We start from the raw sequence: 16891 nt of genomic DNA, 5'->3' as shown, positions 1-16891 counted from the left end.
GATTTTTCAAGTAGAAAATGGAGGTGGAGAGCAGCTGGCATTGGGACAACTGCTGGCATGATAAGAATATCTAAGGTACATGTTTAAAGTCTGCCGTTGCTGTGACAATATTTTTCCTAAAAGCTCAAGATGATACAATTATTCATAAAATAATTTTAATAATTATGAAGAGAGTCTGCCTTGTGTATTTTGTAAATCATTATGAGAGTATGTTTCAGTAGGGTTTATGAATCCACAACTGTGCCCTTTTCAAACTAGTGATGTGCCTTAATCAAACAATTGCCTCCTTAGAACCTCAGGAACAATGTTAATCACCAATGATTTTGAAGTAGGTAAGCTTTTACTTGGGTGTTCTGGACTTTTCTGTTGAACCACTCTGAGCAGTCACAGTTTTCTGCCATAAAAAATCTAGAAATTGTTCAACCGGAGAGTCAACATTAATTTTTCGCTATTTCTCAAAAAGTCAGAAATCAATCAATAGTTTTCCATAAATAAGACAATTACAACTTGCTTAATGATTCTCACCTCCATTAATGTTCCTGGCTGTTAACAAATCCTGTCCCTCAGTTTATGTGCCTGTCAACTGACAGTGATGGAGTGTTAGCTTAGCTCTCCACAATGCTTTGTTGGAGATAAAGAATCTACTCAGAGCCCACTACCATGTGTGTTGTTAAATAATGCTTCTTTGTTGTCTATTTTTAAGTATTATAATTTTTGAATTATGGAATGAAAATAAAAATGTCATTTCTTACTCTGCTTTTTAAAGATTTATTTTTTTTACCTGTAGGTGGACACAATACCTTTATTTCATGTTTATGTGGTGCTTGAGGTTCAAACCCAGTGCCTCACGCATGCTAGATGAGTGCTCTACCTCTGAGCCACAACCCCAGTCCTCTTACTGTGTTCTTTATTGCTTGTTTTCTCTGAGTTGAATCAGTGACCAGGGTTACAGTTCCCAGTACTTCACTTTTTCTGCAGAGAGATGAAATACAATTCCAAAAACAAGCTGAAGGTGCAAGTCAGGAACTACAGAAATTCTTACCAGCTTCCAAATGTCCAAGGCCACACTTGAAAAACAACTTGCTGTCCTAGCAAAGGAAGAATGATTCTATTGTAACTGTCATCTGACCAGGACTGGGCAGGAAGAGGAGCAGGGGTGGCCCTTTTGCTTCAGAAGACTGAAATTGGCTAAAACTCTCAGTATAAATTATCTGAAAGGTTATTTTCTCAGCCATTTTCTTTGACAGGCAAGGACATTAAAGCCAAGAAAGGGCAAGTGGTTGAAGAAGGTTATACAGCTCACTGATGACTGCTCCAAGACTTCTGAATTTTCACTACAGCTCTCCTTTCTTTACTTCACACCTTCACATACCATAGAGGACCTCATATTTGTGAAACACTAAAAATACCGCAGTAGTGATACAGGCTGAATATTAGTGGTCCCACCAAATTTATACTTTGAAGACTAATAAGAGAGTATTTGGAGGTGGGCCTTTCAGAGATAACGAGGTCATGATGGCAGGCCCTCATGAATGGAATGAATTCCCCATGAAGCTAACTTGCAGCTTCTACCTTGTGAGGTTATACCAAGGAGGAACCACCTATTAGTTAGGAAGCAGGCCCTCACCAGACACAGGATCAATAGGTGCCTTGACTTTGGACTTCCCAGCTTCTAGAACTGTGAGAAAGAAGTTTTTATTGTTTAGCAATAAAAGAGACTCAATTTATAAGACCTTTGACTTATGGTATTTTGTTATAGCAGCCTGAATGGATTAAGACAAGTGTTATTCTTTCTTTCCTGAGGAAAAGAAATTATACATCTGAAAACGTACCATATTTGGGCATCATGTTGTACATTACACCCAAATTTCATCCTAAAAAACATTATGACAACACTGTACTTAGATTGTATTTTGCTTTTCATTAGATAAACTTGTAAATGAGGATTAATAGTTAAAATCCACTTAAACACTCATCCTCCCAATCTACCATCATAGCTTCCCCTCTAACTACACTTAATTCCTCATCCACTTTTGTTGTTGCAGTATGAGCCTACCTTTGCATTTACTGCTTCTCCTGCCTAGAATTATCTTTTCTTTATAAAATTTCCAAATTATTCCTGTTACTAGGTTTCTTTGTGTGATATTCCTTTCCCATTTCTAGTTCCAGAGGTTTTTGCATTTTGCTACGGTGTAACACTTAAAGGATTCTACTTGAATGTAACACTGTCTCTTCAGCCAGTAGTGACCTCCCAAGCCTAACAAGGTGCTCAAAACATGCTTCCCCCATGTTTTTGCAGAATTAAATATAAAGATCAGATCAAAGCAATGGTACAAAGGATTCACTATATTTACTTTCAGTTGGGAGCAGATGACTTTTGTTTGGATGGTGAATCTGTGGGTCCTTTTATACATTAAAAAGTAAGTAAACTTATAGAAATTCTGTATGACTAAAGCACAATAATTACAAAGTATTCTCAAGAGAAGATTTGCCTAGAGTGTATCAAGTCTTCCATTGCTGAGAAAGATACTTTTCCTTTGCTTTCTAATCTTATCAGTTCCTCTCCAGAGGTTGCTCTTTGACCACAAGCTCACTGCATTGATTAACTAACTTTGAAATAGATAACTAAAGGTCAGCTCTCTTTTCCTTCCCCGGGCCTGATCTTTGCTTTGGAACCCAGGGGTCACCAGACATTTGATTCGAGGGTTGGCCAAGTGTGTTTGGGAGCGAGGTGGGGCGGAGCGTCCCTGAAAGCGAACCCCAGTAGAGTCCAGACGTTCAAATGCGGGCGCCTGACGTCTGGGCCAATGGGCAGAGCAGGCGCGAGTCCACGCCTCCGTTGACGTCACGGCGGCGCCCGCGGCGCGCAGGCGGCGGGGCCGCGGGGTGCCCGCCCCCAGAGGTCCGCTCGCCGCCTAGGCCGAGCTGTTCTTGCTTTACCCTTCGTCCTGTTTCACCGTCGCTGTAGTCGTCCCTGCACCATGGCTTTCGTCACCAGGCAGTTCGTGCGCTCCCTGTCTTCTTCGTCCAGCGCTTCGGCCTCGGCGAAGAAAATTATCGTCAAGCACGTGACGGTCATCGGCGGCGGGCTGATGGGCGCCGGCATAGCCCAGGTGAGCGGCCCCGCGGGCAGCGAACCACGCTCGCTCCGCCACCCACCCCGAGACGAAAGCGCCGGCAGGTGGTGGCCCTTCCGCCGGAGTCGCGGGGAGTTTTCACCCGCCCCTCCGGGTGGGCCGGTGAAGGAACAGCCAATCTGTGTCTCCCCGAATTCAGTGTTCTTGGCCCGGTCCCCAGTTCCTTCCTATCTGAAATTCCAGCCTTCCGCAAGGCCCCATGAAGGTTCGATGGAGAGTGTTGTGAAGGCAGTTTGGAACGGGGCCGTGCGTCAAAGTTACAGAGGCACCAGGTTCAGCATAACTTGTTTGCTCGCTGCCTCGCGCAAACAGAAATTTACTTTCAGAGACATGCACTGCAATCAGCTTTAAGTTTACTTACCAGCTTTTAATAATAATGCAGTCTACACGGACTCCCCACTCTTCCCCGTGTTTCCTTCGTCTACTAGGTTACAAAGAATAACAATAGCCACCACTTTTCTAACACTTTGTAAATTACAGTCTCCTGATCCGAATTCGTGGAGGCCTGGAATTCCGCCTAAGGCTTCTGGAGGCAACTTTGACCTAGTGCCCTCAGTGCAGAGAAATCTGGGCTCTCTTCCGACGCTAAGGACAGTGGGAGCTGGAGATAAAACACTGGAGGGGACTGAAGAAGTAGAGAGGAGACTTCTGGTTTTTTTTTTTGTTGTTGTTGTTGTTTGTTTGTCTTGGTTTTTTTTTTTTTTTTTTTTTTTTTTGCAGGACTCTGCTCTGTTCCAACTCTATGATTCAGGTTTAGAGGTGCAGTTGATTATATGGATACAATGCTTTTAGTTTTTAGGGTTTTTTGTTTGTTTGGTTTGTTTTTTGTTTTCCACAACCAGTTATGTTCCCACTCATGTCAGAGAATTTCTGATTTGCACATCCTAGCTGCTTATCATTAATTTAAGTCCTTTGCCCTTAAATTGTTGGGGAATGGAGGAGCGGTTATTGTCACCTAATTTTTCCTTTGGAGTGTTCCTAAACTGCATTAACTATAGTCACGAAAGAGTTTAATTTTTATTTATTTATTTGTCTTTTTTCCAATTCATATTTCCATGTTACTTAACATTTTTTTTTACTATTATTATGTGTCTTTATTTCCCTTTCCTGCAATTTTTTTGCAGTATGTTAATTTGATTGCATTTCCCCCTAAAATCTGTATTTCTGTAGTGTTTTATCTTTCTGATTTTTACTGTCTCCCATTTCTTATGAGATCATGGTTTTGGACATATGTTGTTCTTTTCCTTGTACAGATACCCTGGCTGCTAGGTTTTGGTGTCCTCATAAACTCCATTATGTGTGGCATGAGAGGAATAAGTCCCTTCAACCTAAGAGTTTTTCACATATTACAGAAAAAGTTCAGTGAGGCAGATGCCTGTAATCCCAGTGACTAGGGAAAACGAGGTAGGAGGATCATAAGTTTGAGGCCAACCTCAGCAACTCTCTGGGAACCTGTTTCAAAATAAACAAATGAATATATATATATATATATATATATATATATATGTTGGGGATGTAACTCATTGGTAGAGTGCCCCAGGGTTTAATCCCCAGTTTAGGTGGGGGGCATGTTGTATTTCATGAAGAGACAGAAGCAGCACCTCAAATTATAGGCATAATGTTGGAACTTTCATCTAAAAAAAGAGAAAGGAGAAGTGACTGACATTAAGGAGATACATAGATTTGATAATTTAATCCTTCATTACCTGGACCAGGAAGTGCCTTTTGAAACTTAAAGAAAAAAAAGAACGCTATTTACCTACTAGGTTGGAAAAATAATAAAACTGTTATTCCAAACGGTAATAAAAACCAAAAGCCTAAATAGTGGACCATCATAAGAAAATAGTAGTTCCATCCTTAATATAACAGTTTAAGATACCCTAGTTATTTTAGGTGACGACTCTAGTCCTATGAGGTGTCAGGAGAAGAAATCACCAGAAGAGAGTCTCCTGGAGTTCAGAGGGAGAAGGGGCAGGGGAGCTCAACTCGGGACAAATAGAGCCCTTGGCATACATGAAAGAAAAAAATTCCAGTAGGAGTCAGTAGAGGCACAGAGATCTATTTAAGAAAGCAAACAGTACACTGTTCAAGGGAGAATGCAGACCATCTTGAGAGTGAGAGACAGTGGTTTAGGGGTTTCTGGCTCTTGTTTTAAATAAAGGATGTAAGGTATGATAAGAAAAGGTATGTAAGGTTGCCATCATTCTCATTATTGTAAGACAATTTATGGTGGTCTGATCATTCTCAGGATCCTTAGCTGACTTGGTCTCTGTTATTTGAGCAATAGGTAATACTAGGAGGTTCCCTAAATTATAGGTTCCTCAAAATATTTGTATTTCTCTTTGCTTAATCTATTAAAGTTTTAATCCATTATTTAACAGTGCTTAAAGTGATTATGAGGGAATGAATTTATGGTCAACTTTTAAGATTTACAGATTTCCCCTAAAATTTTGGAGTGACAGCCCTGGCAAAGAGACTGGCTTGCTATGTGGAAACTCAAAATTATATTTTCTTGTCTTTCCTTTATGTCTTCTTTCTACCCATTTTAATTTAATCTACTTCAGAGGGAAAAGGTGCTTTCCTGTGAAATAAATCTATGCAATATTTTCAGTGGGTTAGATGATCTCGTTTTGCATTCTTCCCTGTAGCAAGCAGTCTAGGCAATAGTACCTCATTCTTTTTGCTTCTGGATCAACAGCTTTGGCAGAGTAAAAATCTGTTTTGCCTATTGAGTTCCACTGACATTACTTGATATGTTTTGTATACAGATGGATGTCAGTATAGGCAGTTGGATGGTCTGCAGGCCGGCTGTATCCCACACTGGTTGTGGTAACATTGGAAAGCTAATTTACCTCTGTACCTCAGTTTCCTTGTCTCTAAAGTAGTACTGGCTTGGAGGAATATGGAGAGGATTAAATGAATTAGCACGTCAAACAATTAGGACAGTGTCTGGCAGATGATAAGAGCTCATTGTTAACTGCCTCTGTGATTTTTATGTTCAGTGCAGTTATCTATCCTGTTGCATGTTTTGCCTTGTGTCCCTTTCATTCCTGATCTTTGCTACTGAGGTAGACACCTAATATATTAAGATAGAAAATATTGGTCATAATTCTGTTACATATTGTAAATCTCACCTGATACTGCAGTTTGTTTAGGGAATCTCTGAAACGAGATAAAGCACCTTTCATCTACCACCTTAGTAAAGTGAGAAAAGTGCAAACCCAAAAATTATTGTCTTGATTATAGTGCTAATCACATTTCGGTTCATTCTCTTGAATTCTTGCTGAAGTAGTTTTAATTTTAATCAAGTGGCAGGTCTGTTTACAATTTTAATTTTTTAATTTATCATTTTAATGTGTTCTAGTTTTTGCTGAGCAAGATGAAAAAATTCTGAACAGATTTTGTAGGCACCTGATGTATTTCACAAGCAATTAAACAATTTTTAGACAAGTGAGGTCTGTGCTTAATTGCATTTGACCAGAACATAGGCCATTAGTACAGATGTATTTTTAGAGTATCTACTTGGCCTGTCATTTTTTTTTGTTTGTTTGTTTGTTTGCTTTAAATTAAAAGAAAAAAAAATCCCTTAGACTGCAGGTTAATGTTTAAATAAGTTAACTTGTTTTATGTGTGTTGCTTGTTATAGGCTTCTGACTTGGTCTTGATTGCCAATTTATCTTTAGCTGGATATTTAGGCCAACAAAGAAATTTGTGCATTAAATAAACCTTGAGTGAGGACAGGTTGTCTTTTGCTGGTTTCCCTCTTTCCTTTTTTTTTTTGGTGGGGCTGGGGGAGTTATTAGGGATTGAAGCAGGGTTCCCCAGCTCTTTTTATTTTGAGGCAGGGTCTTGATAATTGCTTAGGGCTTCATTAAATTGCTAAGGCAGGCCCTGAACCTGTGATCTTCCTGCCTCAGCCTTTTGAGTGACTGCATTACAGGCATGCTGGGATTATAGGCGTGCATCATCATGCCCAGCTTTGTTTTTTGCTTTATAAGGGGGGAAGGAGCCCAGAAGAAAGAAAGGAAAGAAGCTACTAGTTGTGCTTTTCTCCAGTTCATGGAATGAATCCTTTCTAAATTTTACTTAGTCCATTGCCTTTTTTCATACAAGGAGTCCAGATAGCTCATGTGTTTCTGTTAAATTATTGGTGAGAAGCCAGTGGGCTCCCTGGGACATTTCAGAGACTTTCTGTAAACCGTGTGTGTGTTTGTGTGTGTGTGTGTGTGTGTGTGTGTGTGTGAGAGAGAGAGAGAGAGAGAGAGAGAGAGAGAATATGAGTGTTATGAGTGTTTTATGCTAGAGATTGAACCCAGGGCCTAGTCTATCCTAGGCAAGAACAACTGAGCTACTGAGCTATATCTCCAGCCCATTCTTTTTAGGATATTACACTTCTTTGGGGAAGTGAGAAAGTTTGCACCTTAAAGGAGATTAAGGATGAGTTGTCTCACCCAAAAAGTGTGTTTATGTGTATGTGTGTGTGTGTTTATTTTCCCCTTTAAGAAGCCAAAGTTGCACATTTCTTTTGGGGAGAACTCCTTAAGCTATTGAAACAAAGTGGGGGCAGGGGGAGCATTCTAAGCTACAGGTGAATATTCCCCTAACCTTTGTGTTCCTTTGTGGTGCTCCAAAAGGACTCAGCTCAGACTCAAAAACTTCTCCCCAGCTACTGAAATTATTCACCCTGTTCCCCCTGCTCCCAGCTCCGAACTTTCTGATTCTGAATGGAGGAGTAATCATAGTTATTTTGTACTTTTTAGCTTTATTCATTTCTATTGGGACAGTGAGTATAGGGCTCTGTTGAAGTTTGCTTGAAAAACAGTGCAGAGACCTAGAAGTTTCAGGATCATAGATATTGGTAGTTACTTGATCTCATTTGGACTGTTCATTATGAAAGGAATATTTTTATTCTCAGGTGTTAACTTACTGCTCAAGAGTATGGCATATATCTGTTTGTCATAAAATCTTCCCTCATTTCTTGAGTTGTTACTTAATTCTTTATAGGGCTGTTCTCTGATCATCACTGATGTACTGCTCTACCTATGTATTGCACATCAGTCACTGAACTCAGGATGGGTGTGGAGATACTGTTGTTCCCAGAGGGTGAGAAGAGGTAGGACCGACAGGCAAAAATAAATAAACAAGCAAAAACCAAATAAATAAATAAAAATAAAATGCTGTTATTGAATGTATTTGGACATTTTGTAGAATAAGAAATGGCATTTCAGTCACATTTTGATTTTTCTCTGCTATCTCCTAGATCTGCTTCTTTGAGTTTCGGGTTTCCTCCCCTTCTCTTCCTCTTCTCCCCTTATCTGCCTTAAATATACACACTTCATTGCCTAGCTCTACTGAGAACACAGGAAGATTATGCTGCTGCTGTCTATACTGTCTCTCCAGTTATGCTAGAGATGCAATAATTGTTTCTGGTAAGTGGTGTTCTAAGCTTGAAAGTACAGGCCTTGAAATCCGTGCCAGAGTTTAGATCCCTGCCCTCCTTTCCTGGCTGTAAGAACATTGGGCAACTCACTTACTCCTTCTTTCCCTAGCTAGAAATAACAGTACTTGCCTCATGTTGTGAGAATTAAATGTTAAAATACACTAATAAGAATTTATACAGGCATAGTTCTTATTAGTGTATTCAGCAATAATTGGTCAGTACATGTTCACTACTTTATGATTTGGCATATCTAAACTGGTGGCCTATTTAAAGTCTCTTATCTGTCTTTGAAGCTATTTGATACAGAAATATGGGGAGTTCAAACAATTCTGGAAATTTTAAATTTTACCTAAATGTTTTCTTGAGAAAGATAATCTTAATGCGCCATTGACTTGCTTTGGGGATATTGCCATGCATTCATACTCACAAAGCATTTAGAACAGAGCCTGACACTTAAAATATCCAAGAACTATAATGTTTTATTCTTTGCATAGCCTTTTGATATCTATTATTTCATGTGACCATTCTAATAATTACCCCCACAGAGATAATACTTGAGGTCAAGGGTGAGAGGCAGAGCTGGGGCCAGAACTGGGTTCCTTACACTCCTATTCTGTGGATTGGAAATCCGTGAGACTGAGGAAACCATAGCTGTGTCTGATCTCTGGCCCATGCTGTCTTATGGGGAGAAGAATGGCCAAAGGATCCTCTTGGTATCCTGAATCCACAGTTATCAGCTTGTCTTCTTCTCAACTCTAGACTAAAAATTAGAGTCACCTGCAGGTCATCTCCCTCTGGATGCTGTACTGCCATTGTCTTTTTGCCATTATGGACTCGTCACCTACCCAAAATTAAATCATCATGTTCCCTTTTCTTCCCCCTAAAGTTTTTCCCACAGGGTATCCTTTGGTTATTGCTATTACTGTTCTAGCCTCATGTACTCTGCAACTGAGGTCATGAAGTGTTTTCTTTATCCTGGAAAAGGCTCTGTAACTTTGCTATCTCCTCTGTGATTCCTAGACTAGGCATATTACTTGAATTGTTGTAGGAGTGTCTGCGTTAGTCTTTTCAGCAAACACTAAAGGAAAAAACCTTATTATAACACATTATCATATTAATCTTGGTGGAGAACAGTTTAGATTATAACTCTTTTCTGCCCAAAGTGTCTATCATGCAGCATCTTTGAGGGATTCATAAATGTGATTAAGACTTAATTGTTATGATTAACATGTTCAGTTAACCCTCCTCTTTTTCAGAATTTGTGGGAGGTCTCTGTATTACCCCTATTACCTAATACTTTCTCTGTATTAACCAAACCTAGATACATAGTAAATTTTTTTTTAAAGTATAGATGGACACAACACAGTGCCTTTATTTTTATGTGGTGCTGAGGATCAAACCCGGGTCCCGCCCGTGCTAGGGAAGCACTCTACTGCTGAGCCACAATCCCAGCCCCTTAGTAAATTTTTTTATATTTAGCAGACTTATAGTCCAAATCGGGGGGCACATTTTCTTAGCTTTTTAGAAATACGCTTTGGGAGGACAGCCAAGGCATTTAACTGTTTTAATAACAAACCAGCTGGCTGTGGTGGCAGTGTGGTTGAAAGCCTCAACAGAGAACCCTTGCCTGATTTGTTGAGCTTAGTGAAGACTACTTTGTGCTGATAGCAGAGTCCAAGGTCTTACTCAAGCAGAGATAATCATAAACCCAGAATCGCCAGTTCACCGAGTTGCACCTGATTTATGACCCATTTTCTTCTCTGGAGCAAATCAAGAAGACTGAGAAAGGCAGACCTTCCTGTGAAGGCAAAGCAGCTCTGGCACAGTCAGCTTTGGAGCATTGACTCTGTGTCCTTATTCAGAGATCAGGTGTGGTGGATAATTTGTACCACTTGGGGATATTTTGAAGACCATGCCATAGCCCTCCTTTCTGGTGTGGAGCTGTGTTGTTGGTGGGAGAGGGGAGGGAAACCAGTCAGTCACTGGACCAGTTGGTGACTGGTTTTTACATATTCATCAGTTAAGCTATGCTTCAGAGAAACTGCTTCAAATCTGGTGATACATTTGCAAAAAATATGTAAATCTAGCATGCTTTTGCTTGGCATGCTTACTGATCCTGTGGCCAGAGTACTTTGGGGACTTTGACAAGCATTCTGTTCTCTTGGCTTATTTTTAGAACTCTGAAGCACCCTTGTCTAAAAATATTTCCTCTCTGGCTGAGCCTGCCTTCCATTGGGCCTAGAAAAGTCATGGAGCTGAGGACATAGGCTTCAAATAATTTTTTTCCATTGCAGACTACTTGTCTTCAAGGTCTTGGAGTGTGTAAGTCACTGTAATACAAGACAAGAATTCTCAGTGGGCTGATTTAAATTATTGTCACTGAAGTTCAAGTGCCAGGAGGAGTCTTCTTCATTTATTGTAAAAATAACAATAAATTATAGATGTTTGAAGAAGGAGAAGAAAGGTTATTTTTGTGTTCTCCTTTTCCATTACCAGATATCTCCTTGCCAAAAAGTTAGCAGTAACTTAAGTGATATCATTACATAATTCAAGAAACATGAGTTCTGTTGATTTCCTTGCATCCAAGATACATGAAATGCTTTTCTAAATAAGAGCTCTTACTAATACAAGTATCCTCACATTATCAGAAAGGTCCTCAGTTACATCAATAGAAAGAGCCATCAGATCTTTGGTGTCTGTATCTGGGTGATTAATTGTTCTGTGATAGTTTCTGTTTTCTTTCTTCACTGAAAAGAAGATATTATGTTAGATTAGGTCAGTGGGTTTTTTGTTATTTTTCTTTATTATCTGTTTTTTCTTAATTATGGTTATTTATCATTTTAACCATTTTCAAATGTATGATTCAGTGGCATTTGAGTACATTCACAATATCATGGAACCATCATCAACATCTGCCTCTAGAACTCTTAATCTTGCAAAATGGAAACTTAGTACTCATTAAGTAGTTTTTTGCCATATTTTCTTCCATCTCTGACAACTGTTGTTCTACTTTTTGTCTCTGAATTCAACTATTTTAAGTACTTCAAGTAAGTGGAATTGCTTTGTATTTGTCTATTTGCAACTGGCTTATTTCAGATAGCATTATATCTTCAAGGTTCATGTGCTAGATTGTTCTTTTTAAGTGGAATAACACCCTACTGGATGTGTTTCACACTTTGTTTATTCATTCATTCATCAGTGGACACTTGAATTGCTTCCAGCTTTTTTTTCCCCCCATGTGACTAGTACTGCTTGAACATAGGTGTACAAATATCTGTTTCAGTCCCTGCTTTCAGTTCTTTGGGGTATATAACCAGAAGTGGAATTGCTGGATCATATGGTAATTCTGTTTTTAATTTTTTGAGGATTTTCCATTCTGTTTTTCATAGTGGTTGCACCATTTTCCATTTCATCAGCAATGCACAGTGGTTTTTATTTCTCCATACCTTGCCCAAACTTTTGTTTTTTGTAATAGTCATTCTAATGGATGTGAGTAATTCATAGATTTTTGTACTATGCTCTCTGATGGACCTCAGGGGTCCCATGAATATTCTTAGTGTTACCCAAACTGCTCTTCTGTGACTTATTTTACATTTTTGGTCTTTTGTATTCTTTCCTATGGAGGATTTCACTGCTAAGAGAATTTAAAAGATACCACTAGTTGATTTTGGCTACCACATCAGCTGATCTGCTCTACAAATTGCTGGTCTTGATTATCTTTAATAACCCTGAACAATAAATGCTTTTGCTGATCTCTGACCTTAAGGTAGTGAAAGCTAAGGGTCTTAATTCCCCATGTGGTAAGAAGCTGTGTTGGAGGGAGTGAATCTGAGTTTCTGTGGCCATATCTGACCTGGCTCACATGGGCCCCTCTGCAGCCTAGGGCCTTGTCCACAGCCCCTTTGATAAAAGGAACAAGATGTGTTAACATGCTGGAGTGAATTAAACACAAATTCATTTTTAAATCACAGGGGTAGGTACAGTGTATAAAGAATGTTAATTGCTCTTTAGGCAACATGTGTCTTCCAGTTCCCCTTTTACCTAGCATTCCAGATACCAGTTCCAGAAATCTAATCTGCTCACCAAAATAACGGAGACTTTTGTAACTTTTTAAATACTTTATAATTGGCTGAAGTCTGCTATTAGCTCCTTTTTTTTCTTATTTTCAAACAAAAGTGATTTCTCATTATTTTAATTTTGCATAATTTTAAAATAACTTGACATTTATGTAAAGTTTGTTTTCATAAAAATAGCTAATTGTAATAAAGACTGCCTGCCTGTCATGTCTGGGATGTGACTTGCTATAGATGAAAATTTTAATAGTTTGGATACATTACCTTAAGGTAAACATGTGCATGTGCAGATACACACAGTACAGTGGATCATACCCAGGGTCTTGCTTATGCTGAACATGTGTTCTACCACTGAACTATATCCCCAGTCTGAGGAAAGTCTTTAAATACAAAAGATGTGATGTGACATATAGAATATAATTCTTATGGTAAGGAAAAATGGACATTAAAAAAGTATGGATATGTGTGTGTGTGTGTGTGTGTGTGTGTGTGTGTGTGTGTATATATATTATTTATATGTATGTTTATGAAATTTATATTTACTGGAAATTCAAGTTGGGTTTCAGATAGGGGTAAGACAGAACAACCCTGAAATGGCATTTATAGTGACAGCAACTTTAGAATCTGAACTGGTAGATGATGTAGCAGCCCTTTTGAAAAGGTTCTGCATTGTTATCTTGAGTTCACAATCAAAAGTTGGTGTTGATCAGTTTTTGCATTTCTGATTTATCATTCTTCCATCACATCTGGAATTTCTCTTACATTCTGGTTGATTAATGACCAAACTTGAGAAATTTTTACATAAAAGAACCTATGGCCTTTTTATCTTTCATTTTCTGATCCTATGGTTTGGGCTACTATTATATTATTGAGCAGCCATTGGTAGCTGGTGAGTCATATTAGCTTAAACTTCTGTTACTTTTTTTTTGCCACCCCACACACTATTTTGAGTCCTATACAAAAGATTTGTTATATCTATAAATCAGTAGAGGCACAAAGAAATGTCTGCTAGGGGTAGGAAGAAATTTCATTAAAGGACAAATAACCTCTGTATTAGATTATGAAAGATATACGGGAGGCAGCAGTGAGGGAGAACATGCCTGGCAGAGAAAACCACGCTGGTGAGGGCATGGATCTATAAATTGGCACAGAAGAGGAAGAAGTGTGGTGTGTCTGGTTTGTATTTGGAGCTCAGTTTATCATGCTCCAAGTTATTTTTTATTTTACAGTTATTGGGTGCTTGTCATGTGCAAGGCATGTGATAAATCCTAGGTGGGTGCAAAGACTTAAGTCAATTTGTGCTAGTAAAAGATTTTAGGTCTAACAGGAGAAATTAAACAAAAATCTAAGTGACATAGTCACTTTGGTGTAAAGTCACATAATAGAAGCCATAAAAAAATCTTGCTCTAAGGTTTCAAAACAGAAAAAGAGGACATTCATTTGGTCAAAGGCTTCATGAAGAGAATAGCATTTGAAATAGGCTTTGAATATTCAGTAGAACTCTTTTGGATCATAATTAAAAACTAAGATATTATCCAGCACATTGTGATTTGCAGAATAGCGGTACCATTCAGAAAGGTCAGGGAGAATTGGCTTTAGGGTCAAGATGATGACTCTTAGATAGAACACTTAGGATAGAACATGTTTCAGGCATAGTTTCAAAAACAAAGGATATAGAGCCAGAAGAAAAGAATATTGAAAGCAGAACTTTAAAGGATACCTTTGCTTAGAAGCCAAGAAAAATTTTAAAAGTCAGTTTTCATATGCTCAAAAGGAGCAACTTATAAGAAATCACAGACTTTCAAAGTGGAAATCCAAATTTGCAGTGTACAGAACCATGCAAAAATAAAAGATGAATCCAAAGAATAAGGCATTGACTTAACCTGTTAAAAGGCCTTATCTTTGTTTTCTATTGCTACAATAATACCTGAGATTAGATAATTTATAAAGAAAAGAGGTTTATTCAGCTTAGAATTACAAAGGTTGGAATGTCCAAGATCAGGCAGTCACATTTGGTAAGAGCCATGCTGTTTCTATTCATGGTAGAAAGCAGAAGGGTAAGTGGGCTCATGAAGAAGAGAAGCAGGAGAACACTAAAGAAGCCAAATTTGCTTTATAACAACCTGCTCTTATGATGCCTAACCCTCTCCTGTGAGAATTAACCCATTCTTATGAGAAAAGTCTTAATCTGTTGTCATGATGACACTCTGCCCTTGTAATCCAGACATCTCTCACCAGTCCACACCTCTCAGTATCAGTATGCAATGACCAAGGCTCAAACATGAGTTTTGGTGGGGACAGATCCTATTCAAACTATAGCTAGCAGTCATTGGTACATTATTTGTAATTTCAGGAAACAGTGGTGCTTTGTTTTGAATGTATTTCCTCCATAAATGAATGTTAAAATGAATCCCCAATGCAACAGTATTCCGAGGTGAGGGCTTTAGGAGGTGATACAGCTGTTGGATCTGCCTTCATGAATGGATTAGTGTCTTATAAAATGGCTTTAGGGGACAAGTTTGCTCCTTCTGTCTTTCCATGTGAAGACAGTGGTGTTCCCTGCAGAGGATTCATCAACAAAGCCCTGTCTTGGAAGCAGCGTAGCTCTCTCTAGATAGCACACCTGCTGGCACTTTGATCTTGGATTTCCAGCCTCCAGAAATGTTAAAAATCAAAAATCAAATCCTATTATATATAAAGTACATAGTCTATGGTATTTTGTTATAGCAGCACAAAAAGACTTGAGACAGAAGCCATATAATTAGAGTTAAGGAATGGAATAGCTCTAGAGAAAGTGGAAGCACCAAGTGTGCTGAGTAGAATAGTAGCTGACAAACTTTGTGCACCTTCCATGTGCCCAGCTTCAGTTGAAGCATTTTAAATGTTTTAATTTTTTCTTCTCCCCCTCTCCCTCCTATTTCTCCTCTTCCTTCCCCTCTCCCCTTCTCCTTTTTCATTGAACCAAGGGCCATTCACATGCTTAGCACATGCTCTGCCACTGAGCTCTGTATCCCTAACCCTAGTGCATTAATTTCTTAATCCTCATATTAGTCCTGTGGAATGGGTATCTATCCTAAGATTACAGAGAGAGTGCTTAACTTGCCCAAAGCCACATAGTAAGTGGCTAAGCCATTGTCTTAGCCTGTTTTGTGCTGCTGTGACAGAACACCTGAGAGTAGGTAATTGGTAAAGAATACAAACTTATTTTCTTACAGTTCTGGAGGCTGGAAGTCCAAGAACAAGGACTTGGCATTGGGTGTCTGATGAGGGCCTTCTTGCTGTGTCCTGCAGAAAGGAGAAATGCCGTGGTCTCATGTGGCATATGAGAAGAGCAAGCCAGACATACTCCCTCTGATGTGCTCTTTTATAAGGGCACCTAATCCCACTCATGAGGGAAGAGCCCTTGTGGCCTATTCATCTCTTAAAGGCTTCACTTTTTAATACTACCGCATTGGCAGTACCTGACTTTGAATGGGACATATTCAAAGCATGTCATTGAGGGTTTTGCTTTTTTTTTTTTTTTAATATTTTTAGTTGTAGATAGTCACAATACCTTTATTTTATTTATTTTTATGCAGTGCTGAGGATCAAGCACATGTGCCTCACATGTGCTAGGCACGCACTCTACCCCTGAGCTACACCCCCAGCCCCAGTAGTGAGAATATGAATTTAGGAATATGAATGTGAATCTAGCTCTAGTCTAGAACTTGGCCCTCAGCATACCACTGTGCTACTTAGTAATGGAAGGACTTTGGTGGTGAAGCCAAAGCCAACTTTAGGTAGTTGAGGAAGTTGTCTCATCCACTTTTTTCTTTCTTTTTAAACAGAGTGATTTCCCAGCCTGTTTGTAAAATTAAAGACACAGGTGGGAATACCTGAAAATGAAAACTGAAAGGAGAACAAGTCTTGAGATAGAGGTGTAAGATCAAAAACAAAACAAAATACAGTTGACTCATGAACAATGTAGGGATTAGGGACCCTGATCACTGTGCAATTGAAAATTCATGTATAGTTTTTGACTCCCCAGAAACTTGACTACTATGAGCCTGCTGTTGGCTGGAAGCCTTACCTATAACATAAAAGGCCTATTGATATATTTTGTTTGTTGTTTGTATTATATACAGTGAGAACTATGCAGGAACCACAGAGATCACTTTTTACTATGATAATATGGCTTATTGAAGAGACACACTGCTCACCCAGAGACTTAACAGCAGCACTTGAGCCCACGGCAGTCACAC

The 16891-nt window shown here is 39.0% G+C and overlaps 1 protein-coding gene across 1 annotated transcript in view; it reads left to right on the top strand.

The window, feature by feature from the left end:
* The first annotated feature begins 2872 nt into the window (after positions 1–2872).
* Hadh (hydroxyacyl-CoA dehydrogenase) overlaps positions 2873–16891 on the top strand; it is a 48004-nt gene continuing 33985 nt past the window's right edge. Inside the window, exon 1 of the mRNA XM_076865155.2 lies at positions 2873–3113. Coding sequence (XP_076721270.1) covers positions 2982–3113 — 132 coding nt within the window. The 5' untranslated portion in view covers positions 2873–2981. The remainder of the gene's footprint in view (positions 3114–16891) is intronic.

The sequence above is a fragment of the Callospermophilus lateralis genome, chromosome 8 (assembly GCF_048772815.1).
Source record: "Callospermophilus lateralis isolate mCalLat2 chromosome 8, mCalLat2.hap1, whole genome shotgun sequence".
NCBI classification, from domain to species: Eukaryota; Metazoa; Chordata; class Mammalia; order Rodentia; family Sciuridae; genus Callospermophilus; species Callospermophilus lateralis.
The sequence above is the reverse complement of the archived record's forward strand: the minus strand, read 5'-3'. Positions and strand labels throughout refer to the sequence as shown.